Below are 12120 nucleotides of genomic sequence, written 5' to 3' on the forward strand. Positions count from 1 at the left end.
ACTCTCTCTCATCGTGTGAACAGTTCGTGCAAGGCTGGCCATGCAGAGAGACGTCGCATCGGACTTTTCTAGATCTACAATTGAGACATGCTTGGACAGAGCGATGTCGTCGAGGTTTCGACCGCATCGCTGAGGGTTGCGAAGAGGCCATACTGTCTAAGACATGAATTGGTAGGAAGTGTAGAAATTGACAATGAGGGAGAAGAAGAATGCAACTGACGCTTAAAGAGCTCTCGGGAGTTTCGAGGACCTCGGAATAATGTAACTTACGGTGGGGGAGGAGGCCACGGGAGACATGCGGGGAAGCCCAGTTTTGGTCTAGTGTTCGTCATGGCGTGAACCTTATTCCATACCACCTGGGGATAGATCAGCGAGTAGTCTTCGTCGTTCTAGTTGCAGATGCCGATGAATAGAGCCGAGATGAGAATGAACCGTCTGTTTCAGTAAAGTCTTGAAACATGAGTAATCTGGTGATGAAAAGATCGAGAGGCAAATCAAAATACATTTATGAGCTATACATCTAGTCTAGTCTCTATCGAACCAGGCCGAATGATACCTGTCTCTCACTACAAGACTGTCTTGAGGAATTCGACCTGGGCCGCGACATTTTCTTCAAAGCTTGGGCCATAATATGGTTCGAAATGACCGGCTCCCTTGACGATCTTCAAAGTCTTTGGTTGCAATGCCTTCTCATAGGCCTCAAGTTGTAAATGCGTCGGAATCGTAACATCTCCGTCTCCTACAACCATGAGCATTGGCGTTGGAGAAATGCGATGGATGTACGCCATTGGCTCGTGAAGAGTAATGTTGGTGAGACTTTGCAATGTACAGGTCTCGGTGTGTTTCATACCACGCCGGGTTGTCTCTTCAATGAACGGAATTGCACCGACATCCTTCAGCACACCTTTGAAGCTCCCATCCAGAACCTCCTCCGCAGACATTGGCCACACCGGGACTCGAGCCTCTGACCCTGCATGACGATTGGAGATGAAAAGATCCGCTGGAGGTCCAGGTAGGCGACTGATGGCTTCGCCCGACACAAAAGGGACTTGCACAACAAGAGCAGCAATGCTCTTGTTCATGACAGCGGCACATATGGCGTTTCCACCAGACATGCTAGATCCCCAGTAAACAATCTTGGATGAGTCGACGTCAGGGTGCGCTGCAGCGAAGTTGTAGACGTCAAGGTAGTCACGTGCCTGAAGAGTAGGGTCGACTTCATCACGAGGCAAGCCTTCACTGTCACCCCAACATCGGTTGTCGAATGCCAGGGCCGCGTAGCCAGCCGCGTTGAATCGCGCAGCAAAGTCGGGTAAAAAGTGATCGCGAGTACCGGAGAACTTTTTATACTCGGTCAGTCTCAGCAAATAGGTAGTCCATAACTACTCACACCACTGCTCATGATAATACATGGCCTCTTAGCACCAGCGCTGTATAGGGTACCTCTAAGCTTAATGCCATCGTATGTCGGAATATCAACGTCTTGTATGTTGGCCATTGTCACTCCTAGGGTTCAAATGCTTGTTTGTAAGTGGAAAGGTGATCTGAGATGGCAAGCCTGTAGTGCAGAACACCAACACAGGGTCCCTGTCCCAGGTGCCTTTATATTACATGAAAACTGACAAAACCTAAAACAATTTACAGAGCTTATCTCAGCATTGTTGCGTTGGTGAAGGAGCTTTCTCCATTTGCCTGTCGGCTATGCCGAGGCGCTACCGAGGCTTGCCCTTGGGACGGTCTCGGTTGACAGCCAGAGTTCAAGACTAACCCATGACATGGGCGTATTGAGCTACGAATGAAAGACTTTCTATTTCAAAGGCAAGGGATAGTCTGTGGCAAGAGGTATGTAGGAATTGATCTGGAAACCTGGTTGCAAACATACCGTGCCTCGGAATGCTGATCCCTGCCTCCTAAGGTTTCTCTAAATAGGCGTTGTTATTAATTGCCGAGCAGATGTTTATAATTCTATTGTCTCTTTGAATATTTACTAGCCAAATACTCAACGAAGTGTACAGCAAAAAACACACAGAAGAACAACAACGTATCGTTACCTCTCGGGACTACCTAACTACCAGCAAACATGGTTCAATCTCATTCAACTTTCTCTCTTAAAGATAGCCCAGTCGAGAATCAACGCCCGCTACGAGTAGTCATCATAGGCGCTGGGTTTTGTGGCATCTACACAACAATCAGGTATTTAATCGACCTCTCCATCAGCACCGCCGGCCGTTAGAGCTGAACATTGTAGAATTATCCAGAGGCTTAGAAATGTTGATCTCACAGTCTATGACATGAATGATGAGGTGTCCGGCGTCTGGTAAGTTGATCTTATTCTGGCTAGCAGTCATGTTTGAGGCTAAAGAGTTACAAGGTGGTTGAACCGATACCCCGGACTCGCCTGCGACATTCCATGTAAGTGTAAAAGGTAAAGGTGGTGGGTGAGATGTGGAGGGTACTAATAAAAATCCGATGACAGCTTATTCGTACCAATTTAGTTTTGCGCCCAATCCCTATTGGTCATCGCTCTATGCTCCAGGGCCAGAGATCCGTGCCTATATGCAAGACGTTGCCGAGCGTTATGGCGCAATGCGTTTTATCAAAGTCTCTCACAAAGTTGAAGACGCAACGTGGGATGAAGAGCTGAACAAATGGTAATATTGGAGTATCAACCCTAAACAATTTGGCAGGTTTAGCAAAGCTGACATTTCATAGGCATGTTAATGTTCGCAATTTAAAGACTAATGCCGACTTCAAAGACACTGCAGATGTTGTCATCTCTGCCCGAGGCGGCTTGAACAAGATTGCTTGGCCTAGAATTGAGGGCCTCGGAGATTTTGAGGGGAAGCTGATGCATACTGGGGGCTGGGATGAGAGGTCTGTAACTTGTCCCCTATTTTACCTTTGCACTTACTACATTGAACTAACTTGTAATAAGTTATGACCCTCGCAATAAGACGATCGGGGTTATAGGAAACGGATCCAGTGGCATACAAGTTGTTCCGTCTCTGCAACGGCTCCAAGGGACACAGCTATGGTGCTTTGTTCGTTCACCGACTTGGGTTGCCCCTGGATTTGGTGATTCAGCGATGAGAAAGATGGGGAAAGACCCCAAAGATACGCAGTGTGAGTAAGGGCATGTCTATGAAATTCTTCCACTACTAACAGACATACAGTTTCTAAGCGCCAGCAGCAGTATATGGCCAGGCACCCTGAAGAGTTTCTTCGTATTAGGAAGCTTCTTGAGGACGAGGCAGCCTGCATGCATCCCATATCGATACGAGGGTCCGAGGAGTCTATCCTAGCTCAAAGATCTATCGAGGACGATATGAGGCGGCGAAGCGCTAATAATGAGGACATTATCAATATTCTGCTGCCCAAATTTGCCCCGGGATGTCGTCGCTTGACCCCAGGGGCAAACTATCTAGAAGCCCTTCAGGAAGACAATGTCCACTTGACCAACCAAGGGATCAAGCGAATCACGCCCCGGGGGCTTGAATTGACTTCTGGACAGCATATCGAGTTGGACTTGCTCGTCTGTGCCACAGGATATGATGTGGAAGCACCTCCTGAGTTTGATTTGATCGGAAAAGGTGGACTACGACTTGCGGAGAGATGGGAGCCTTACCCCGAGGCATACCTGGGAATAGCTGTTGACGGCTTTCCCAACTTCGTAATGATTGGTGGGCCAAATACTGGCCTGGGGTCTGGGAGCTTGACCAGCGTATTCGAAGCACAAGCTAACTACGCTGTGAAGCTACTCCGCAAGATGCAGAAGGAAGATTATGCAACATTCGACGTAGATCCCAAGCGTGTGGCTGACTTTGGCCAGTACATTGAGGAGTACTTCAAGAGAACTGTTTTTACGGATGACTGTTCCTCTTGGTACAAGACAGGAAGGTCTGGGTCACGCATTGTCTGGTTGTGGCCGGGGTCTTCTAATCACTGTCTGGAAACACTGCGTTCACCGAGATGGGAGGACTTCAACTGGAAATCGGCTGACCCAGCTGGAAATTGTTTTGGGTGGCTAGGGAATGGGTCGAGTATCACCCTCAGTGAGGGTGATCCCTCATGGTTTCTCGATCCAGATGTTGTGGACGAGCCCTGCGAGCCAAAACCTGAAAAGAGTGAGTTCTATCGTAAGAGACCCTTTTCTCACTAAGGAACAGGCAAGGAGTGTGGATTCTATCACTAGAACTGAGTATCTAATTTACATTACTTATATGCTACTATTTGTGCTTTATCACCTAATCAAGTAAACATAACGTAATCTGCTAATGATTGTATGATAATTTATTAGTTATGACTCACTTCAACAGATTAATCCACTCTCTACGCAGCTAAGAGAAACACAGATGGCCGTGAAAGCTTCCAGGCAATCCTATATCCCAATAACCACTATCCGACAACTAGGCATTTATTATATAGAAAGGCGCACTTTAAAGTAATACTATCTTAGTTAAAGATATGCAAAGATTAACAAATTGTAGCACTACGTTGATATACTCCAGTGCCACTCCTTCTGTGTCCCTGGGAATCAACTTCAAGTTGCCCAAGCTCGGATCAAGGCTGTGGAAGACGCTGAAATGGCGCTGAAACCCAATCTTTCTACGAAAGTCCAGAACCTTCGCAGAGGTGATGGCAAATGTTTCTGATGAAGCCCAATACTTCACGTCTAACTCCAACTTTCGACTTCTGTCTCACTGAGCTTCTTTCGCATCTCCACAAGGATACAAACAAAAATATTGTTTTTGGCTTCACTAATTCGAGAAGTACAAGCTACTTGCTTGGTGATACTCGCGAGCCTCTAGAAGCTCTTCTGATCAATCGTAACACTGGCATCAAGCTTAGTGTTCCTACTCTTTATTTCTTCGATTCCGAAAGCTTCCGATACCTTGCCGCGTACAAGCAGCTCGGTAAAGAGATGCCGGGTAAAAACGACTTCGTCACCAGCTGGGAGAAGTCATCTGAGGAGGCGCGACGTCTCATTGAAACAACACTTTCGCTTCCAACTCATGAAGTCAAGATGACGCTCAGTCTCAATCGCACGCGAACCTTCATCACAGGAATGGCGAAGCCCATGCTCGAATTTTCAAGAATCTTCAGGACAACGAGAAGAAGTTCCAGGCTAAGATTGAGGAGATTGAGACTTTCAAGCATGACAACACCAAGCTGAAAGACATGCTGGTCATCACGAAGACGGCGCTTGAGAAGCGTACCCTGAACAAGCCCCATACGGTTTGCGGCGCCCCCGAATGCCTCAGTTTTGAGGACGACCCCGATGACCCCACCAGCAAGAAAAAGATAACAGTGTATAAGTCTATCTGTCATAACGCCTGCTACTTTAACACGCCACAGGAGGTCCAAGGGCATCCCGAGCTCGCAAAATGTTGGGCATTCAATCTCGAGGGCACAGACTGCAGGAAGTGCTCCCACGGATGGAAGCTACACCTGCACATTTCGTACGATCTCATCAAAAAGCAGACTAAGATGGATAATGCTGCTGCTATTGAGGCTATGCTCAAGAACAATAGTGCAAAGCAGGCCGCCGAGGTACTAAAGGCCGAGCTTGATAAGGAGGTGAAGGAGCTCCGAAGTGAGGATGCTCAGATCAAGCAAGCTCTTGCCAAGTTCGGTGGATATCTCAAAGCAGGTGCCACGGTCGCCTACAACGACACGACAATTGCGTATCTGGACTACGTGATCGAGCGAGCCAGGCAATCGGGCGCAGCTGTGGATCAGATTGCGTATGAAACTCTCAAAGCTGCTTACGAAAGCCAGAAGAAAGAGATAGAGGAGGCTATCGAATCTGGTGATCAGAACACGCCCACAGAAGCAGAGATCGACCAGATCATCAAAGACCTCAAGACTCTGAAGCATTCTAAGGATGCACTAGCTTCTCTCTTACCTGATGGGACTATGGGTCCCACTGAGTACCGTTCCGTCACGGTTGATCTCAGGCCTCCGCCTAAGCGGCCTGCGCCTAAGATGAAAGCAGGCGGTTCAGGCAGCTGGTGGCCATTACCTTCATTCAGTCGTCGAAAGTAGGTCTGACTGCCGCTGTTTCAATTCTCACCTTACTTTAGCTTGAAATATTTATATGCCGTATACAATGAACTTCTTTTCCTTTCAAGGAAGCATTACCATACTTAATGAACACGAACAAAACAGATCTTTATGAAGTGAGTAGATAGGTAATTCTTGTAATTCTTGCAATTAGAGCCTTGCAAACATAAGGAAACACAACACACCACCTAGGCATCGAAAGCCTTTGGCCGCCGCTCTTCAAGTTCAATATATTCATCGCTTATCTCTGACGTCGAAGGGACCGCTCTGACAACGTGTCGGAACTCTGTCACCGAACTATCATCACCGAGGACCGTGAATGGGTTAGGATCCCTGATGGTGCTTCGCTTAGCATTATCTGTCGTGGTAGTAGCGCCAGTCCTGAATCTACTGGGCTTTGCCGAAGTGCCGTAAGAGGACATCTTGAGCGTCTTGGGCATGAGTGGACGCAAGCCAGGGAGGCACGCCGAGATGATACCTGCCACTGGCTCGACTCCTGCTAGGGACCAGACGGTTCCTTCGTCATATAGGTCTTTCCACTGGTACCCACGTGTGAAGACAACACGAGCAAGAGAAATGAGACAAGTACTAAGTATTATATGTCAACAATGATTCTTCGGTATGAGCTTGTCGATGGATGGAGGCCACTTACATCAAGCCGAAGCAAAAGCAAATAATAATACTGATTTTCTTTCCGCGGTTCATATTCAGTCCCCAGATTGACTTGAGCGGGAGTGCAAAGATCAAGAAGTCAGTAAAGACTGTCAGGGCGTCATAGGCGATGTTGATATTCGCCATGGCCAGGAATTGTTCCGGTGTCGCATCGCCCCAGGCCCACCACTTGCTGATTGGTTGTACGGCGGCAAGGTAACCGATGAAACTTCCCAAGAAGCATATCATTGTGATAGCTGATGCCCCGTAGATGATGATCTTCATTGGGCCATTGTGGCCTTTAAAGACACGATGGTATAAGAAAAGAATTGATGCTTTGCAGGTGTAGACTGCGAGGACAAGGACCACATTATTGGCCCAGCCGATCTAGAAGACCATATACATTAGCTACAGGATCATTACAAACACCGCGAATCCCAACGTACCTGATCATGGATCAACGAAATATCAGTTGGCTCTGTCGTACTGGTATATGGATATCCAGGGATGCCGATGCCTCCGTAAACAAGCACTGTTTTGCGGCAGATGTGTTAGCTGTGAACTGTCGACTGCAGTCTGTGCTGTGATGCACAGAATGAAAGACCCACTAAGAATAAGAAAGACAAAAAAGAGATCCGTAAAGAACTGCCAAGAGTGTTAGAACACGACTGTCGTGAACAGCCGGATAGCTTACAGCAGATGCTATGATCATCCAGTCACTCCACCCATAAGCGCCCCTCGTCTTCGTCTTGGCATAAAACCGAAGACCGACAATGAAATTTGAAAGCATAGGCAGAATTACCCATGTGGCGATCAACTCCCTCTGCCGGGGCAGGTAGACGGGGAACGGTTGGACCATGGCTGTCAAAACAAAAGTTCCTGAAAGAAAGACGCGAATGTAGATCCATTTGCAAAAGTTCCATCGGCATATATTTAGGGAAGGTAACTCCTGTTCATTCTACTTCCATTTGAGTTAAGTCAAGTGCATCGCGAGTCAGTCTTTGCCCGTTATCTCTGGTGTGGCGTTTTCAAGCAGGAGTGGCACAGGGAGTTGTGCAAATTGACTTTGCGCTATGTATCATGTGTATGAATCGGGCAGTCTTCCGGCAAGACCAGCCACTCTTAGAGTGCTTCTAGCTTGCTCACCAAGTCCAGTACAGACAGACTGTGGGCCGCTGGGTCTAGTAACAGCATTGTTTGTTTGGATATTGGTAACCAGACTATTCTCGTAATCTGTGTGATCCTTGTAAATGATCCTCTGGACTCCCGGGAGATCAATTCAAGGCGGAGGTCCGAAGTGGGCAAATCATCTTATTTGCCAAAGGGGCCTCTTCTCATCTCTGTAACCCTCAGTACGTAATACTTAGTCCGATTAGCAAAGAACATCACCAGCCAATCGGGATCGTTGGATGACCTGATATAATGACATTTAGTCAAACAAACCCCTGAGTCCTCTTCCTCGCTAAGAGTTGATCTGCATCAGGACTCAAATGCCATTTACAGGGGTCTAATGACGCAGGCTGAGGTTAGTCCCTGCGGCATTTCGGATAGCCGACCTAGAGTTGGAGCGATGTCAACAAGTGCAAATGAAGAACAAGGGGCTGGATGATCATTGCCAGTGGTGAGGCATTATTTGTTACTCCAAAAAAGAACCAGTAACGATGGGGATATTCCCAGTCATTTGTTAACGAAAAAGCAAGCCTACCCGTCTGACATGCAGATAGAGGTTCTTCGAATCGTTCCAGAAGATGTGCCAAGTTATGATCTGTCAGAAGATCTTGTTTCTCAACAAGCCTTACCACCAACCTCCGCTGACAGACGGGCGTATTGAAACAAGGATTGGAGTAACTACCGTTAAAATAATCAGTAAACGATGACGCCGCCCCACTGCGGCGTTAATGGCGTACAGAGCTGAAGATTTAGAAGCCTCTTAGTGTCACTCGGGCCTTCCACGGTAATGACTGGCTTATGAAGCTATTCGTTGACGTTTGAAGGCTGACAGAGCTAGTCCACGTTGTGTTTTGTGGCTTAGTTTGGACTCAGTCTGGAACTGTGGTACGCACGGAAAGTTCCGCCCTCTCGGTTGTCGAGTCATGATCCGCGGGCACCGAGCAACTGGAAGAGCGACGATCTGGGGTAAAACCAGCCTTATCGCGATTCCACTTATCAAGCATTTTTATAAGCAAATTAGTCAAAAGCCACATTCGCTTGTGAAACCAATGGGGAAGATGTACACTCAACTGTCATAAGCCAACAACTGGAGCTAAGCTTGTTTGAGCAGCCAACCTCAGCTCTTATCTTTGGCGTTTCTACAGCGTAAATTCCGCGATCCTTGGGGCCATGCATGGGCTAGCAATCGGCATCGCTGCTCTCCTCTTAACATAAGAAGCGGCTGAAGACATCCTGCAGGCACCTTGGTTCCCTGATCCAGGAACCCGTTATGACACTTGAATTGTCACAGCTGAGATAAACCATACAGACTATCTCTGTGTAGGTATGGTGTTGGCCAGTTGCTTTCAACAAAAACTGAGTAAGAATGGAAGCGCTAGCATAGAAACGGACTGGCGCTCCCACGAGACTCTGTACATAAAGGGGGCGTTTTACAGGCAAAGACCTTTCACCAACGGGGACCACCAAAACAGAAGCCAAGGATGGAAGGATTAGTGAGATCAAAGCTTTGACGATATTATCGTATTAAATCTTATTTCTGTCCTGTGCCGGTATCGGGTTGAACCGATTGAACGGTAACGGGTTGATCGGAACCGTTACAGACCTCCTGCTGTGATTCTTGTTGAGAGCTACTCTCAACGTCAGAGACTTCTTCATCGGGAACAGATTGAGCTGACTGCTCTCGCAACTTAAACCAAAGCATCAAGCTGATACAAGTTACCATTAGAACCGCTGTTACAACACCCAAAATAACCTTTCCCGGATGTGTGTCAAGATCATCGTCGATCTTTTCAATCGACCACGGATAACAATCTGAGTCGACGACAATGAATATACCCAGGCCTATGTAGAAGAACGGTACAACAACTGCTGCGTACTTCTGGGCAATACGTAGGATATGCTTTTGCTTCATGATAAGATAGGCTGCAAGACACCATACCCCAAGCAAGATATAGTACACAACAACGTATATCGCGACCTCGTTTCCTCTTGCTTGTGAGAAAAGAGGGATATAAGTGCTCATGTTATCGGCGCCGTTCATCACAGTCATAGAAGCAACCTTGAAAATGCTTTTCAATCCAGCAGTCCTGGATATTTCAACAGCTGCATCCTCATCATCATCATCATCCTCCGTTTTGAAGATGAGACCAAGAAGCCACCTGATGCCGAGTAACATGGGGATAAGTCCAAGGAATCCAATTGGTTCGGCGGGAATAAGCAGGGATGCGCCGAATCCTATCATGCTGACGGCAATGATAACCGTGAAACCGACATATTGACCGATGGCGATTTTGAGAGGGGTGAGTGTTTGGCTGGTGGACGCTTCGGTGAAAAATGTAATGAGAACAAATATGTCGTCGACGTTTGTAATGGCAAATGTGGCGCAGGCGGTGCCGACGGCTTTGCCAAAGTCGAGGCCCATTATCGGGGCAGTGCAATGGAATGGAGATTGTAGGGTCGTGATTTGATAGCTCTGTGTCGTGTCATTATGGGAATTTTTTAATAAAGGGGTTTTATCGGAACCTTTTATTCCGGACCCATAGACTCTCCTGGCAACAGAGTCTTGGCGCCTTGGCGAAGTGTAATGAATGATGATCGGCTATTCTGCACTGGACTAAGCATACATATAAGGTTACAAAGAGCTTTGTTCTTGGTGGTCTAGTTCGCTGGAACTCCCTGCTTCCAAAATTACGTACAGAGCAAGTAACCCACAGTTAAGGCTGTGCAGAAGAACATTAGGCCGAGCCGCCGGGGTCAAGATAGATGTTATTCCCGGTAGTATTCCCATAGAACGCTATCCACCCTCAAAGTGGAGAACTGGGAGCCTAACAATTGGCTCTCTCTTATCGGGCTGCCAACTCATACCCCTCCAAGAATTTCTAAAATCTCATGGCTTTTCACCAACTTCAATCAACTGAGATAACTAACTAGGTTTGTTGCTATGTATTCTGCCAATACACCAATTCCGTCACAACACCGGCCAACATGTCCACATTCACAACCTCCCAACAAGCTCTACTTCGCATACGGAAGTAATATGAGCGTTGCCCAAATGGCCCAGCGCTGTCCCGGGAGCGTCTTCAAGGGACCTGCCGTTCTTGATTCATATCGATGGCACATCAACGAGCGAGGTGTCGCCAGTGTGCTTAAATCCGACGGCCATCACTCTGTTGAAGGTCTTCTATACGAAATCACTGCTAAAGATGAACGTGCCCTGGATCGGAATGAAGGAGTTTCAAAAGGCTTTTACCAAAAGCATGTCGCGAAGGTCTCAGTCCAGCCTCATGATCAATACACAGACTTCCACACCGACGGTTTAGCCCTTTTGCTGAAACAATTGCGCGAAGAAGTGGGTGATGACAACAGAGTTTCAAGGCGTTCCCCATGGACTAAAGTTCCGGCACTTGTATACGTCAGTGAAAACTACACCAAAGATGGTCCAGCTAGAGAAGAATACATTCCGAGGATGCGCAACGCTGTGAAAGACGCTATTTTTCTTGGCATGTCGAAGCCATTTGTGAACAAATACATTGTTCCGTATCTCCAACAAGAAAAGAAACTTCAAGAGAAAGGGCCGGGACCTGAAGCACAGGACACTATCGCTAAGAAGACGATGTCGCGACAAAATAGTGTAAAGGCGAGTCGCAATAAAAGCAAGACGCGTGCAACCGAACAAAAAGGTATGATCCCAGAACTATGAATGGCGCTCATGAGCTGTATTTAGTACATAGCTGACCTTCTGGCAGTGCCGCAAAGCCAGCCTGGGAAGACGGGAGGTCCCGCTTCCGACATGACTGATCTTCTAAGTCACGATGACTGCCTTTGCATATTCCCAGTCGAGATGTTGGAGGCCGTAGATCAGGTCCGCGTTTTCAAAGGGAAGATGATGACCGACCATTATATTGTCGTGGAAAGGAGAACAGCAGTTGACACAAGCGTTAGCCTTGACGTAAATGCACCGAACCCCCGCCGTGCCAATCAGCTAGTCATGAAAACGTTCAAGGATATTCTCAAAACAGAACTCAAATCCTTGGAAGGTCGGGGCGTCGTTGGATCTCTAGGTGAACTGGCATGGAAGATGGAACACCGTCAAAATCTTCACCTTAAATGTTTAAAGCCTGGGGAAAAGCCGTGGTTAGTAGTACGGGTACATGTAATAGGCTATGGATGTGTATAGACTAGCTAAGTTTTCTGAAAGTCACGTCTCTCAACGCGTACAGGTTAAATCAACACAAC

The 12120-nt window shown here is 47.3% G+C and overlaps 5 protein-coding genes across 5 annotated transcripts; 2 read left to right on the forward strand and 3 right to left on the reverse strand.

Moving 5' to 3' along the window:
* Positions 1–566: 566 nt before the first annotated feature.
* B0J16DRAFT_321005 (Alpha/Beta hydrolase protein) lies at positions 567–1498 on the reverse strand (the record flags this gene model as incomplete). The annotated part of the gene is made up of 2 exons (XM_046125609.1): positions 567–1340; positions 1391–1498. The coding sequence occupies 2 exons, from the start codon at positions 1496–1498 to the stop codon at positions 567–569; spliced, it is 882 nt and encodes a 293-aa protein (XP_045983893.1).
* Positions 1499–2080: 582 nt separating this feature from the next.
* B0J16DRAFT_268445 (uncharacterized protein) lies at positions 2081–4159 on the forward strand (the record flags this gene model as incomplete). Its single annotated transcript, XM_046123487.1, has 7 exons — positions 2081–2193; positions 2249–2317; positions 2372–2412; positions 2477–2651; positions 2713–2874; positions 2936–3123; positions 3282–4159. 7 exons carry the CDS (start codon positions 2081–2083, stop codon positions 4157–4159), a joined length of 1626 nt encoding a protein of 541 aa, XP_045983894.1.
* Positions 4160–6251: 2092 nt separating this feature from the next.
* B0J16DRAFT_305977 (uncharacterized protein) lies at positions 6252–7687 on the reverse strand (the record flags this gene model as incomplete). The annotated part of the gene is made up of 5 exons (XM_046124773.1): positions 7409–7687; positions 7323–7359; positions 7161–7246; positions 6716–7101; positions 6252–6651 (listed from the first exon to the last, which is right to left on the reverse strand). The coding sequence occupies exons 1-5, from the start codon at positions 7571–7573 to the stop codon at positions 6252–6254; spliced, it is 1074 nt and encodes a 357-aa protein (XP_045983895.1). The 5' UTR covers positions 7574–7687.
* Positions 7688–9001: 1314 nt separating this feature from the next.
* B0J16DRAFT_363225 (cadmium resistance transporter-domain-containing protein) lies at positions 9002–10434 on the reverse strand (the record flags this gene model as incomplete). The annotated part of the gene is made up of 2 exons (XM_046129856.1): positions 9488–10434; positions 9002–9160 (listed from the first exon to the last, which is right to left on the reverse strand). The coding sequence occupies exons 1-2, from the start codon at positions 10304–10306 to the stop codon at positions 9002–9004; spliced, it is 978 nt and encodes a 325-aa protein (XP_045983896.1). The 5' UTR covers positions 10307–10434.
* Positions 10435–10788: 354 nt separating this feature from the next.
* Positions 10789–12120, forward strand: B0J16DRAFT_288262 (uncharacterized protein). Its single transcript, XM_046124167.1, has 2 exons — positions 10789–11564; positions 11631–12120. The coding sequence occupies exons 1-2, from the start codon at positions 10826–10828 to the stop codon at positions 12059–12061; spliced, it is 1170 nt and encodes a 389-aa protein (XP_045983897.1). The 5' UTR covers positions 10789–10825; the 3' UTR covers positions 12062–12120.

This window comes from Fusarium flagelliforme (assembly GCF_020744385.1).
Source record: "Fusarium flagelliforme strain FIESC 12 MPI-CAGE-AA-0113 chromosome Unknown B0J16scaffold_4, whole genome shotgun sequence".
NCBI lineage: Eukaryota > Fungi > Ascomycota > Sordariomycetes > Hypocreales > Nectriaceae > Fusarium > Fusarium flagelliforme.

Bases quoted from the DNA above. Each gene is read 5' to 3' on its own strand.
- B0J16DRAFT_288262 (XM_046124167.1), top strand. From the start codon at position 10,826: ATGTATTCTGCCAATACACCAATTCCGTCACAACACCGGCCAACATGT. The intron at 11,565-11,630 runs GTATGATCCCAG...ACCTTCTGGCAG, and splicing joins GCGTGCAACCGAACAAAAAG to TGCCGCAAAGCCAGCCTGGG.